We start from the raw sequence: 15428 nt of genomic DNA, 5'->3' as shown, positions 1-15428 counted from the left end.
CCACTTCTCCCGACAACCTTTTTTCTTCCGCTCTAGGGATCTTAGTTCTGTTGCCGCTGCTCTTAACCATTTCGGGGCCGAGGGGCAGGAGCCTGTTGGCTTCTCTGGGTAGAGAGCCAGGATTGGCGCTCGTCTCGCCTCCGGGAAGCCACGCTGCCGCTGGATCACGTGCACGGGAGCCATAAAACTTTTTCTAAACTATTTTTTTAAAAGAAAATATTTCCTTTTCAAATTTCAAAATAATAACATTCATCCTTTTGGTATACTGTACTAAAGTCCTTTACCAAGAAGCTGGTCTGGCTACTTCAGTAATGGATTTTCCCAAATTCAAAGCAATAAAAACTTCTGAATTCAATTCCTAGAACTTTACTTATTCTAACCCTGATCCAGAGCCAAAACTGGAAGTTCAACAACCAATCCTCATTTTATGATGTGTAGGTGGCTGGATAGTCTTGTTCAACCAAAAGCTGTTATCTTTTGGAAAACAAAACGGATGAAGATGATCATTCTAGTGATGGAATTAGTCATGCACAGCCATCCAAAGAATAATGGCTGATAGAAATATTTGAAGGTAGCCAAAGCCCAAAACTCAACAGCTGATCCTCATTTAAAGAACAAGAGCAGAGATAATATTTTAAAGCAGGCACCCCCAAACTTCGGCCCTCCAGATGTTTTGGACTACAATTCCCATCATCCCTGACCACTGGTCCTGTTAGCCAGGGATCATGGGAGTTGCAGGCCAAAAGTCTAGGGGGCCACAGTTTGGGGATGCCTGTTTTAAAGGTTCATTAAATGACAGGTCACATTTACTGTTATCTTCCTGCCCCTTCATGAATTAGAGGACAGAATTAGAGTGCCTTCATTTGAATCACAGTGTCTTGTGATCTTGATGTTCTCTGGGGGTCTTCTGAATATTTGGTTCCCTTCACTTGATTTGAAATCAAGTGATCAAAACAGTTTATGCTGTAAATCCTAGGGTTCATAACACAACTAACCCCAGCTTTAGACACAGCTAACCCCACCATAGAATTTATGGATTAATAAAACAAAAACAGTAAGTTTTAAAAAGCAAAGATGAAAAGAAAAGTCACTTGTGCCGTGTCTGTGTCTGAGTGATCTGCTTTCACAGCAGCCTTGTCCTTCTTAGCATTCATATTGTTGTTTAAGATGCACCCAAGTTTTCCTTACTGAAAGGAAGTTCCTGGAAGTTTGCAACATTTTTGGGGCAAATTGTTTATTTATATATACAGGCTAAACTTTAGTGCAAGTTTGACAGCAATTAGCCCTCTGACTGATCTCGCTCCACCATTCATTATTGGAAGTAGGGCACCCAGGTCCTTCAACACCCCCCTTGAAATCCAACAGCTTTCTGGAAGAGAACTGACCTGCGCAGACGACACGGAGGAAGAAATAAAAACGATAGACATTAATGATAATTTAGAAGAACTTCAAAATTGCAAAGAAGAGAGGGAAGAAGATTGTCAAAATGCCCCACAAGTGGGAGATGTGGGACAAGTTTTGGACTTAAAAAAAGAACTCTCCAACGGAGAACCAGGGGGGGTCTCTGCACACCCAGTGAGAGAGGGTGTGCAGGGAAGGCTCTGGGTTGAGGGGAAGGAAGAAGGGGGGTGTTGGGAAACAGCAAGGAAAGTGTGGAAACAGCAGAGTGGTTTAAAAAAATATTGCTGGAAGTTCTTGGAAAGGGTGGGAGTGGGATAAAATGCTTTAATCATGTGGTTTTAGGCTGGCTTGATTGGAAAAGTCCGACACTGGTACGAAATATGGAATTTGCTGAGGTATCTAGGGAATCTGGGTCCAGGGGAAAGGGGGGGAATGAAGTATTAAAATATAGTTTCATTGTTGGTAAAAAAGTTAAGTTGGGGAGATATATTAGAATATAAGTATTTAAAAATTGAGTGTATAGAGATAATTAAATGGTGATAATTAATGAGGAAAGGTTAAGTAATTAAAATTATTTGGAATATAGGTGAAAACTGCTTGATGAGGAAATAAATTGGGAAATCAATGAGGGGGGAACCGGGGAAGTCTCATTGTTATGGAAATGATATAAGATTATTAGATCTATATTTTTTCTCCTTTTTATATTTTTCCTTCTTTTTTGGGGGGGTAGGGGGGTTCTTTTTTCTTTTCTTTTTTTGTGTGCTCCTTTTTGAATTTGTATTTTGTGTTATCTCTTCTTATGTGCAAAATGAATAAAGATTTTTTTTTAAAAAAAGAAATCCAACAGCTTTCTGACCCTTTCCTCAAACTGTTTCCAGAACTACAACTTGCAGCTTCCTCACAAAATTCTGATGGTGGTGGAGGAGGAAGCTCAGCTCCTTCCCCTTCCACAGGAGCCCATCCATAGACAAAGCTCTGCTTAGCAAAAGCAGCAGAGGTCGGCAAGTCTGCCAGAGAAATGAAGGTGACATTTCTGTAGTTTTTCCGTTTTCATGGTCCTATTTTTACAGTACTTTGTAGTGTCATAAGATTAGAGGGTTCCTTTGGAACATACCTTTTGAAACCTTCCCAACCTGTGGTTTGTTGTTGGATACAAATAATCAATACAAATGCTCAATAGAAAGTAAGTAGGAAAATAATCAGACTGAATGCTCAGTATAGAGGAAATCTAGAAGATATTTACAACACTTTCCTTCAGATATTTAAGGCTATCAGGTTGTTGAAGTTTGTAGTGGATTTGGTTGCACTTTAGGAGGATGGACAGCGAAGAGCAGCAAGTCCGTTGACCCTCTTGGTGCGGCTGTGTTGTGAGATGGCAGAGGCTTTCCTGGGGCCCTAATGATGGAACTAGAACTCCAGTGCCCTTCCTGATAGGCGGTGGGGGGCAATAAGCCCATTTAAGCAGCTCGCACCTGGGGCACTGCCTGTTCATTCCTTCACCGGGTTTCTCTGCCCGCCCTCCCTCGGTTCAAGCTGATAGTCAATGACTTGCCTATGGCTATGGTGGTCGCTGTTCTTTATGGGTCCGGGTAAGAATTTGCCCACCGGGCTAATTGGCTCTTACCTGGTGGCTTTGCCTACCACATAGCAATCATCCCAACTGGTTGGGCATTGGGGCAATTGTTATGTATTAGTGTATATAGTTTTCCCTCAGGTCCTCAGGTCCTCGACAGTTGTTTTAGGAGGGAACTTTAGGAGGGAACTTTAGGAGGGAACTTTGAATTATGTTTGATACATTGTTTGAGCCAGCCTCTATAAAAGCAGGCCGGCTCGGCAATGCAGTTCAGTTCTGTTCTGGCTTCCGAATAAAGAGCTTCTTGAAGAACCGCTGTGTTGTCTGCCCACTATTTAATAGCAATCCTGTGTTTTGGACGGAAGGGAAGTTGTAGTCTCTGCCTGCCCCTCCAAATGTTGGGGTAGCCTGTTAAAGGGATCCAGGGGGAGTGTCCATGTCTGCGTGCCAGGGCCAAAGGCACTCCCCCACACGGTGGTCCCTGCAGAGGTCTCCCTATTTGATGTAAGTCTTAGGAACTCCCACCTGGATTGATCACATGCCACTTCTGGCGGGCGGGCCGGAAGTATTTAGATTGCCCCATGCCCAAGCCAAATCTCTTTCATCTGTGTTCAATAAAGTTGTGGCATGTTTTGACCCAAAACCGTCTTATTGGTCTCTTATTTATATGGGTTGCCGTTTAATAATAATAATAATAATAATAATAATAATAATAATAATAATATTTCAATGTAAACATACCTTATACAAACATTGTTCCACATACAATACAATAGCACGGCAAACCCCACCCATTACTGGCCTCCCCTTCCGCTAAACAACTACGAATTTAACAATTTGATGGCACAAGGGGGGGAAACTGTTCCTGTGCCTAGCCGTTTTTGTGTATAGAGTCCTGTAGCGACGTCCAATGGGAAGCCCGATGCCTGGTCCTGCAGTGCAGAAGGTGCCCTGGCTCTTTCCACTTGAAAAACCAAGGTTGAACCCCTTTAGCCACAGGCCTCTGAGTAGGAGAGAGTCTGGGAATTGTGACTTATGAATCTGGTAGCTAAAGGAACATCTGTAACCCCATTCCATAAAATGACTTACTCTCTAAAGTTGGTAGAGGGAGACGCCTTGAAAGTGTGTGGAATAAACGTAGCCATCGTGGCAGAGATGACCCCGCTCATGAAGTGGCCTCCTGGTCTGGAATAACTGAATGGGTCTATCTCATCTCTCTCCAGAGTCAAGGGGCATTCCACCTTCACAACCTACCCCAAATACAAGTATCATCTAGTCCAACCCCTGGCAATGAAGGAATCTCAGCTAAAGCATCCACAAAAGATGGCCATGCAACCTCTGCTTAAAAACATCCAAGGAAGGAGAGTCCATAACCTCCTGAGGGAGACCGTTTCAGTTGCTAAGAGTGAAACAGCTGCTTAGATGTTTGTTGTGAGACTCTAACATATTCAATTTGGGGAATCTTATAGCTAAAGAAGGCTGATTGCTGAAGAATTGATGCTTTTGAATTATGGTGCTGGGGGAGACTCTTGAGAGTCCCATGGACTACAAGAAGATCAAACCTATCCATTCTGAAGGAAACCAGCCCTGAGTGCTCCCTGGAAGGACAGATCCTGAAGCTGAGGCTCCAATACTTTGGCCACCTCATGAGAAGAGAAGACTCCCTGGAAAAGACCCTGATGTTGGGAAAGACTGAGGGCACTAGGAAAAGGGGACGACAGAGGACGAGATGGCTGGACAGTGTTCTCGAAGCTTCGAACATGAGTTTGACCAAACTGCGGGAGGCAGTGGAAGACAGGAGTGCCTGGTGTCCTCTGGTCCATGGGGTCACGAAGAGTCGGACACAACTGAACGACTAAACAACAACAATAGCTAAACATGATCCAAAGTGGGGGCAAGGCTTCCAGTGAAAATGAAGACAGGAACCAATCACTTTTCAGTTGTGGTGCAGGGTGTGTATTCTATACTTCTTACCAGTTGAAACTGTTTGGGGCAATTTGGAAGAAAGGTCTTATGGGAATGGCCATGACTACTGTGCCACAGGGCCTGAAAGTTGGGCTTGTAGGAGAAAAAACTTAGATAAAGGCTCAAGGGGAATCAGAAGGAGAATAAAGAGAAGTCCTTGAAACAACAGCCTTTTTATTGCATCAACAGCGAAGAGAGACCTGTTGATGCCCTAACAAAAGTTGGCTCACCCAGAAACAGCTGGAAAGGTATACTTAAAATTCCATGGCTGGACCTCAGGTGCTCTTATACTCTCATGATTAATCAGAGCCTTGAGGATTGGACAAGAAAAGCGGTCCATAGCACAGGGTATATTTTCTGCAAGAAACTTTTCAGGCACAGTGTAATAAATTACCTCACTTCAGCCTTGATTCTGATGTTTGGCTGATTTGGCTGAATCCCTGGTGATTTGGCAAGAATAAGGATAATTATAAGGGGGAGATGCATCACCTGAGTCTCTGTGTGTCTCAAGGCGCAGGTGCAGCATTGGCGAGAAAAACATGATAGATAACAATGTACAGAACATGATAATAATATACAGAAATGGCTCCCTGGTTTTTTACATGGGTCAGCTTCTGAGGTGTGTGTCAAAGGTTACCTTGACCTTTAAATGACAATATACTCTTTGAATGTTCCATAAATGCCACCAAAGTAGTGTGAACCTTGTTTTTAATCTAATTATCAGAATCATAGTGATTCGTTCTCCCCAAAATTCAAGCAGTATTTTTCGTAATTATCCAAACCTATGAATAAATGGCAGCAGAGTGTCATTCATTGCTGGAGCCCTGGGGAGACAAATCTGGTGCACACAAGATCCTGTGTCAGAGAAATATTGAGTCAAGATTTAGAGGAGCTGAAGTAGGCCGTAGTTTACTTCAAACTAAAGAACTTTGACCAAAAAAACCAAAACAAAAAAAATGCCCTCCAAAATATCAGCAAAAGACACTTGCAACTATAAAATTCACCTTCCCTTCCCTACAAGCTCAGTTACTCAATGGCTCTGGCTCTGCTAACCATAGAAAGATTTAAGATCTTTTCAGTTGCCGTCTCTTCAGTGCTGGCAAAAACCATCACTGTTGTGCTGCCTTCCTGGCCACAAAGCCAGGAAACACTATGAAGAGATGTCAGGAGAAGAGTCTGGCCTACTCCATTGTCATTTCCTGTTCTGTTGTTCAAGTTTCCATCTGCATCATCTGGCTGGGAATCTCTTCCCCGATTCCCAGAGTCTGACATGAGCTCCCAGGCGGGAGAGATCACCTTGCAATGCAATGTAGGGTATATTGCCATGTTTTAAGTGAGTAACAAGTAAAAATCAGCAAACAGTCCTTCAGTCACATCCCTTGGAATATTCTTCCCAAGGTGACCCCTCATCTCACCAGTGATCAAATGAGCATCTGTTTTGGGCCACTTGCAGGAGAGGCCCCTGGACAGTGTGACGTTGTTCTGACCCTTCACGATGCAGGTTTTCCCCGGTCGTCTATCTATATATTAAAAGTGTGTTTCTGTGTGTTTATTTTAACAGTTCTGCCCTTCCTCTTGTGTGCCAGAGAGCCAGCAGGAGCTGGTCTTGGGGGGATTCCCTTCCACCAAGACACGTTCTGTCATGTCTAAAGAAGTCAGGAGACACAGCTTCAGCTACAGAGAATCTGAGACATCCCAGATTAAGGGTGGAGAATCCCTCCACTCACCATGGTAGTGGAAAAGTAGCAGCAGCAGCAGCAACTCCAGTCAGTGAAATAGGAGCTCATGCTGGAGATACTCAAGCAATTTTTATTTCAAGGAGCTGACCGTGGCTTTGAGACTAGAGCGGCTGCACTGCCCATGTTGTTGTTTAGTCGTTTAGTCGTGTCCGCCTCTTTGTGACCCCCATGGACCAGAGCACGCCAGGCACTCCTGTCTTCCACTGACTCCTGCAGCTTCTATCTACAATGAAGAACAAGCCCTATCTCAAAATTTTAAGAAGAAGTCACTCAACTTTCCAAGTTAAAATAGCACAATTAAAAACAAAATGTAAACATTCTTTAAGGTTTGAAAAGTAACCATCAGAAAAGGAGCCACAAACATGCCTTTAAATCCAAGAAGCTACATTTGCCAGGAAGTATGTCTTTTTCATCATTGTTGTACTGGAAATTTAGTAATATGTAGTAATTTAGGAGTCAGCTTTTGTTGTCAGATGCTCTTTTGTGTTCAGATCAGGCCTCAGTACAATAATGTAGCACTTGGGAATGAAGATGCAGCCCAAAAGCCCAGCACTGGAGGCCAAGATGGAAAAGACCTGTACAGCTACCATGTACTTCCCCTTTGTGCTCAGGTAGGTGGGTACAAACGAGACCCAAACGCTGCAGAAGACCAGCATGCTGAAGGTGATTAGCTTGGCTTCATTGAAGGCCCCGGGCAGCTTCCTGGCCAGAAAAGCCACTGTGAAGCAGATGGCAGCCAGGAAGCCCATGTAGATAAAGGAACCATAAAACATGGCATCAGACCCTTCATTACATTGCAGGATGATCTCCCTAGGCTGGGAATGCATGTCAGACTCTGGGAAGGGTGGAGAGATTCCCAGCCAGATGATGCAGATGACAACTTGGACACTGGTACAGGAAATGACAATGGAGTTGGCCAGACTCTTCCCCAGCCATCTCCTCATAGTGTTTCCTGGCTTTGTGGCCAGGAAGGCCAGCACCACAGTGATGGTTTTTGCCAACACAGAGGAGACGGCAACTGAAAAGATGATGCTGAAGGCCACTTGTCGGAGAAGGCAGGTCACTTTCCTTGGCCTTCCAATGAAGAGGAAGGAGGACAGAAAAGAAAGCAAGAGGGAGATGAGGAGGATATAGGAGAGGTTCCTGTTGTTGGCTTTGACTATGGGAGTTTCTTGGAATATAAGGAATATTCCGAACACAACACACGTGGTTAAGGATAAGAATAAGGCAAAGGAAGCTAGGAAGATCCCCAAAGGTTCTGTATAAGCCAGGAAGCTGATGATCTTGTAGAAACATTGATCTCTGTCCTTGTTTGGATGCTGATCTTCGGGACACCTGGCGCAATGCTCTGCATCTGGAAAGATCACGAGGAATAACATCTTTACTGTACTGCTTTTCATTGACAAGAAGTAATACCAAAGTGGTCTCCACTAAAAGAAAACATAAATATAATTGCATATAACCAGGGAGATCATTTATTGGTATAAATATTAATATTACGGGACAGGGAAACCTGGGGCAACTGGTATGTCTTCGATTGGTGGTAAAAACAGTAGGGAGAGGATTCCACATATTAAGGGATCCACAATGCAGGAGACCCTCACTAATATTTCTGATAGGAATAAAAGAATGATAAACCCTTTGCTGAAAAGACGTCAATGTTAGGATAAGGGTCCTGAGGCCAAAGGTTTCTACTATGACACTCAAAAGGGACCTTGTTGGACTCAACTATATGAAACATTTGTGCCTGATAATCATCTCATAGTTCATGTTGCCTCTTGTGCCAAGTTTGACAAACCGTCAAAGTACTGTCAAATTCCCACATCTCAGGATTTTCTCCCACTCTGTGCAGGCTTCCAATTGTCATTGAATGTGTCAACTTAGCACAGGGGTAGGCAACTTAAGGCCCGTGGGCCGGATGTGGCCCAATCGCCTTCTCAATCCGGACCACAGATGGTCTGGGAATCAGCGTGTTTTTACATGAGTAGAATGTGTCCTTTTATTTAAAACCTTTGGGTTATTTGTGGGGCATAGGAATTTGTTCATTCCCCCCCCCCAAAAAAAAATAGTCCGGCCCACAACATGGTCTGAGGGATGGTGGACCGGCCCACAGATGAAAAAGGTTGCTCACCCCTGACTTAGCATGCATGAATATCCATGAGGAAAATGCCCAGTTGTGTTGTAGCAGGACATCAGTTCTAGAACTCCACTTAAATGAACCCTGGACACTAGAAAGGTCCTCTTCCCCCAGGGCAGGTCTTTCTGCTGGTGTCACCCACCTTCCTGAGTGGCAATGGTTCCTTCCGCACAGGGAACACAGTCATAGCAGCAGAGCAACATTCCTTCCTGAGATACCTTGAAGAATCCAGGCTGGCAACTTTCCACACACCTGGAAGTAGGCAGGGGCTAAGAAGAAGAAGAATAATTTGGATTTGATATTCCACTTTATCACTACCTGAGGGAGTCTCAAAGTGGCTAACATTCTCCTTTCCCTTCCTCTACCACAACAAACACTCTGTGAGGTGGGTGGGGATGAGAGACTTCAGAGAAGTGTGACTAGGCCAAAGTCACCCAGCAGCTGCATGTGGAGGAGCGGAGAAGTGAACCTGGTTCCCCAGATTACGCGTCTACCGCTCTTAACCACTACACCACACTAGGGCATCAAGGAGAATGTGTTAAGGCTGATGTGTTAAGGATGATAACAATGTATTACTTAATTAATTATCTTTAACCAAATTTATATACTGCTTGATTGCTGCAAAACCTCTCATGAGAATGTTTCCGTTTGACAAAACCCTAGTTCTTTCCGCTTTCCTACCTCTGTTGTTCTGCTGTGTTTCAGTTTGGTTTGTTAAATCCTCAAAAGATTTGGCAGTGGAATTTGCTACCAAGGAGTGTGGTGGAGTCTCCTTCTTTGGAGGTCTTTAAGCAGAGGCTTGACAGGCATATGTCAAGAATGCTTTGATGGTGTTTCCTGCTTGGCAGGGGGTTGGACTGGATGGCCCTTGTGGTCTATTCCAACTCTATGATTCTATGATTCTAGAGCATGCACCACTCTGGCAAGACAGTCTGCGGGCAGGTAGGGTCTCAGCCTGCATACCAGATGGAGCTGATAAACAGCTGCCCTGGACACAGAATTGACCTGCACCTCCATGGACAGCTTGGCATCGGTTGGACTGGATGGCCCTTGTGGTCTCTTCCAACTCTATGATTCTATGATTCATTGACCACCTCATCTAGTTACTAAAGCAAGTAACCACCTTGAAATCACACACCCATAGCAGCTGAATCCTGTATATACAGTTTCCCACGGACCCACTGTTAGATCTTCAAGATATGCAGAAGGCATTTGAAGGCAGCACGGCACAAAACATGGTGGCATAATTTAAGCTTATCGGATGGGAAATCTAATATATTGAAATTATTTCATGCACCTTGTTGAGCCATTTGGGGCACACAGTGGCATTCTGGTCGATGGTGCACTTTAGGTCTAGGGATCTCTGTCTATTGATTCTCCCAGTTGTCTCTCTAAGGAGGGACCGATTGGGAAACACCATCCAGTTCACAATGTCGAAGTCAGCTGCAAGTTCCCCGTTCTCATCCAAATACACTCTGTCCATTGAAGAATTGTAAAATTGGGCGTCTCCCAGGAAAGAGTGGAGCTAGAATGGCAGAGAAAAGGGCCACATATAGAACAGGGAAAATACCACTGACTATTCATCTCTGCGCATTTCATTTGGGATTGGCTACGGAGTGTCAGGGACTGGTTGGGCAGTCTGAGGAATTGTGGGAAACACCAGCCAGGGGACCTTCAAGGGAACCCCCAGTTGAGGAAGGCTCAGAGCCAGGGCATTGGTGGTGGGACACTGAGGAGAGATCAGAGGAAGAAGATTGTGATGAGGGGCTGGATGCTGAAGAGGCAACAGGGTTTAGTGAGTATGGAGAGTCAGTGACAGGGAGCAGTTCAGACTCTGAGACTGAAGCAGAGGAAGAAGAAGAAAAAGAATTTGATATCCTGCTTTATCACTACCCGAAGGAGTCTCAAAGCGGCTAACAATCTCCTTTTCCCTTCCTCCTCCACAACAAACACTCTGTGAGGTGAGTGGGGCTGAGAGACTTCAGAGAAGTGTAACTAGCCCAAGGTCACCCAGCAGCTGCATGTGGAGGAGCGGAGACACGAACCCGGTTCCCCAGATTACGAGTCTACCACTCTTATCCACTGCACCACAGTGGCTCCCAGTGCGGTCAAGGAGAGGGGTCAAGATAATGCTGGAGAATCCATGGACTCTTCATCTCCTGCTGAGACAGGCTTCCCTCCTCCCTGGTTTCAAAGAGCACACAGGAAAATGAGGAGGGCAGAACAGAGTCCAGAGATGCACAAATGCAGTTTGAGATGCTTGGGAAACATCCAGGAGAGTGTTGGCGCCTTTGAAAGGGCGGAAGGCTGGGCCCTTCAGTTCTGGCAACCACTGGCAACCTTTTGGAATTATAAAGACAGAACTACCTAAATTGTAGACAAATGTATTCATGTATGCAACCACAGCAGCAAGAATGCTACTCGTCCAAAAATGGAAAGTAGCAAAAGTCCTAGCAAAGGAAGAATGGATACAAAAACTAAAGGAATATTCAGAAATAGCAAAACTTACCAGAAGAATAAGGACTCAAGAAAACAAACTTTTTTATATAAAAGAATGGAAATGGTTTATTGAATATTTACATATAAACTGCAAACAGATACAAACATTGGCAGGATTTTTGTAATAACCTGGAGTTTATATTTAAAGTATATATATATAGAGAGTATATATTTAAAGTATATGTAAGACTCTTAAGGACCAGCTGCTTTCAGAATTCCCTGATAACATCTAGGAACACTGGACCAAGCTAAAAACATCCATTATTGCAGCCTGTGAACAAACTACAGTGGAACCGTATTTTTCCGTGTATAAGACGACCCCAATATATAGGACGCCCCCCATTTTTGGGGACTCCAAATTAAGAAAACACCCCTCAGCACTAACCGTGTATAAGACGAGCCCCAATTTTAAACCTAATTTTTTGGTGCCAAACCTCTCTGGAGACAGCATTCTCCAAAGGGGGGGGGGCTGCAGAAAAGGCGCATTCTCATGTTGCCACCCTCCAGACTCCTCATGAAGGAGGCACATGAAGATGGGCCTCAGATGAGGATTACAGCTGTTATCTGCTCTGTATAAAAAATATTCAAGATATTCTATATAAAACGGAAAATTTAGTTCAATGCATATTAATGGGATCAGAATATAAATACGCCAGAAATATGACAAATGCCCATATATATTCAAATCTATTGTAATGAGAAGATGAGTCACTCAGACACTTAATAACTCAGACACTCCAGCAACACTCATATGTTTGGACAAAGGATAGAGCTTCATGGAGCTCAGTAGGTGCCAAAATATCACCCTAAAGAGGAAGGAAGAAGGCTTAGGGAGAGAGAGCTTGTGCAATGCCATCTTCCCTAGCCAAGGGAATTCTTATGGAGGGGGTGGGGGTCAAAGCAAAGAAGAGTTTAAGCCAGTGGTAGGAACTGTTACCAGAGAGACTCTCATCTGAAAGGAGATAAAAAGGATCCCATTCAGGGCACTTCACAAAGGGGTTTGCAAAATATCACCTCCCCACTACAACCCCCAAGTTCTCAGACAATCTCCAAGACTACGTTTCTGGAATAGTACAATTGATTGCCCTGTTTGGAAGAGATGTCAGTAATGGGAAAGGAAATACCTGCCATGGCTGTAGCCTTTGAACTTCCAGAGTATCCTTCAACCTCCACTTTGATCTAGAGGAATACGCAGCATTTAAGGAACGCGCCACAGCTTGGACAGTGTTGTAAATCCTGTAGCTGTTTAGAGATAAGAGTCTTTCCAGATGGTTTTGGGGCAGCAACTCCAGTTCCTCTCTTTCTCGGCATCTTGTCCAGCTTTTCACAGACAATGTATTCTGTAAATAGGAACAATTAAAAGCTTCCTCCCAAAACTGCTTGCTTGCAAAGAAAAAGGCATCAACATCATCATAATTTGTCCACTTATTTGCCCCAATAGAGAAAGAAAGAATACTGTGGAAGTGCTGGAAATCAAAACCAAGGTTCATGAAGCTGATGAATTCTACACTCAAATCCCACATAGATGTTGTGATGAAGACTTTCCCTGCAGTGGGTGGGACCAGCTGGTTGAATATAATTATTCCAAGTCGTATTCCCACCACGAAATAACTAGTTTCTACATAATAAAGGAATACATGGGCTTGTCCCCACTTTTCTAATGGAGGAATATTGATCCTCAAATTGTCTGTATTAAGTTTTGGAATGATTAGTGAGATGGCAACACAAATGCCACTCTCTACGAGCCCAGGTGTCAATGTCTTCATGAACTTCTCTCCATTGTCGGTGTCTGGAGCAATGAGACCAATGAACGTCCATCTGAAGTGAAGGAGCAGCTTGACAATTGCTGGGTACAGGGCCTCTTCTTTGGGGACCGTCCGATAGAAAAAGGGGAACTGCCTCTTGTCATTCAGAACAAGGGAGCCAAAAGCATAGTTGACCTGGCAAGAAAAGAAGGACTGTTGGCTTGCATTGTTTGGGATGAAGGCCGAAATAGTTCTTCGCCCAAATAACATATATCTGTTTTGTAAAGACATGTTGTTCCTTTGCCCAGATTTCTTTGGCACATAAGACTGGACCCCATTTTTATCTTTATGAATGACTCAGTTCCTGTTTTCAATTTACTGTTATTCTTTCAACAATTTTGTTACTGTTTTACATTGTGCAATGCTAAAAGATTTTTATTTATTGAATGGGTTATAAATGCTTTCAATCAATAAACAAAATATCACATTTTCATTCAGGGGGAACTTTTCTGCTTTATTCCATTTTTAGTGGCATGGCCACAAGTACGAGGGAAGTTCCCTTCCTTCCCGTTTTATATGTACAGGCATACAAACACATACAGAGAGAAATCAGCATTTGACACAAAGAGAAGGGGGGAAGGACAGGTAATATCAACAAGAGCACAGTAATTCATCTGGCCATTCCTTATCTCCTTTCTTCAATGCCTTTGAAGAAGGCATTCTTCATTCTGAGTTGACACTACCCAAAATTTTCATGCCTGAGAACCTCAGTCAGATAATCCCTCCATCTCCATTCCTACCTGTGGGATTTTATAGATGCCCAACATGCTTGAAATCTGGATGGAGTTTTGAGTGTCAGAGTCAGTTCCTTCAAGAACAGCAATCAAGTTATTCTGTCCTCCGCAGTTGTAGTTTGGAACATTCGCCTGTCTAGAAGAGACCAGGTCTACCAAAGCTTCATACGTCACCCTTCCAAGAAAAAAGTTATCATAGATATTGTATCCCAGAGTGATGTTGGGCAAGAGCCGGGGATTCTGGTTGATATGCTGAATGGCAAAGAAGAAGGACAAGGCCAGCCAGTACCGTTTTTCTCCTTTCCTGCAAAAATGCACATATCACGTCATATCCTCCAGCATTCAGTGAAGATATCACTTCCAACTCTTGCTTTTTCTGACAAGCTTCTTAGCATAATATAAAGTCCTGGATTCAATTTCTAGAATTTAATCATGCTAATACTGATCCAGGTTCAGAAGTTTGATAGCCATTCCCCACTTAATGATGCCTGCATGGGCGTACCCAGGATCAAAACTAGGGGGGGGCAAGGGGAGGGGCCAAGGCACGGAAGGGGAGGGTTAGGGTTAGGGTTAGGTTTTGGAAGCAGGGCTGGTGGTCGGAGGCGGAGCCCAGCCCAGCGGAGCGCGAGTTCAGCGTTCCCGCGCGCCGCGCCGCGCTCTCTGGTTCCCCGCCGCGCTTGGCCTTGCCAGAGGGCGCGACGGGGAGCTGGAGGGAGGGCGCAGCGCGGCAGGCGGGAACGGCGAACTTGCGCTCCGCCAGGCTGTGCTCCGCCTCTGCCCACCAGCCCTGCTTCTAGAGTAGGGCAGCTGCCCTAACTTGCCCCGTGGTGGGTACGCCCATGGATGCCTGAGTCGTGGGAAAGCCTTGTTCAATCAATACCCATTATCCCTTGGAAAACAAAACTAAAGCAGAGGGATTTTTTCATGATGGAATTAGACGTGCACAGACTTTCAAAGAACAATAGGAGACAAAAGGTTTTTAAAGGCTCATTAAATGACATGGAACATCTCTCTCTCTCTCTCTCTCTCTCTCTCTCTCTCTCTCTCTCTCTCTCTCTCTCTCTCTCTCTCTCTCCATCTCCCCCCAGCCTGTTATTTTTATAACTAATTTTATTGATTTGTTTTAAAAAAGAATGCAAACATTAAAAAAGAAAGAATATAAAGAATTAAAAACTTATTCCCCAAAGCATCACAGCCTGGAAGGTCTAAAGTATACAGATACACCACAGCTCCAAATGGATGATAAATAAAGATCAATATTGAACGAAGCAGCAATAAGCAGATCACCATAAATGGACTTACATGATGAAGCTGGTAGAGGGAGACTCTTTGAAGTGCTGTGGATTAAATATCATACCTGCGGCAGAGATGACTCCACTAATGAGGTGGTCTCCTGGCCTGTAATAATTGAATGGCTCAATCCAGTCTCTCTCCAAAGTCAAGGGGCATTTTGCCTTCCCTCCACAGTCTGCATGAGGCAGGAAGAGCAGGAGAAGCAGAACCATTCTGTGCCTGCTTGGAAGAGCTTCGTTTCCTGTGACTTCTCCTCTGAACTAGACAATAATTAGATAATGT

General features: G+C 44.1%; 2 protein-coding genes across 2 annotated transcripts; both read right to left on the bottom strand.

Annotated features, from left to right (window-relative positions):
* Positions 1–6902: 6902 nt before the first annotated feature.
* Positions 6903–14168, bottom strand: LOC132591329 (vomeronasal type-2 receptor 26-like; the record flags this gene model as incomplete). The annotated part of the gene is made up of 3 exons (XM_088662513.1): positions 6903–8032; positions 8958–9084; positions 13860–14168. Coding segments are annotated over 3 exons (1341 nt in total), but the record flags the coding sequence as incomplete, so codon positions are not given.
* LOC148687136 (vomeronasal type-2 receptor 26-like) lies at positions 11380–13389 on the bottom strand. The gene has a single exon (XM_088664207.1). It carries the CDS (start codon positions 13348–13350, stop codon positions 12370–12372), a length of 981 nt encoding a protein of 326 aa, XP_088520333.1. The 5' UTR covers positions 13351–13389; the 3' UTR covers positions 11380–12369.
* Positions 14169–15428: the final 1260 nt, after the last annotated feature.

The sequence above is a fragment of the Zootoca vivipara genome, chromosome 2 (genome assembly GCF_965207765.1).
Source record: "Zootoca vivipara chromosome 2, rZooViv2.hap1.1, whole genome shotgun sequence".
NCBI lineage: Eukaryota > Metazoa > Chordata > Lepidosauria > Squamata > Lacertidae > Zootoca > Zootoca vivipara.
Note: the sequence above shows the minus strand (reverse complement) of the source record. Positions and strands in the feature narration are given on the sequence as shown.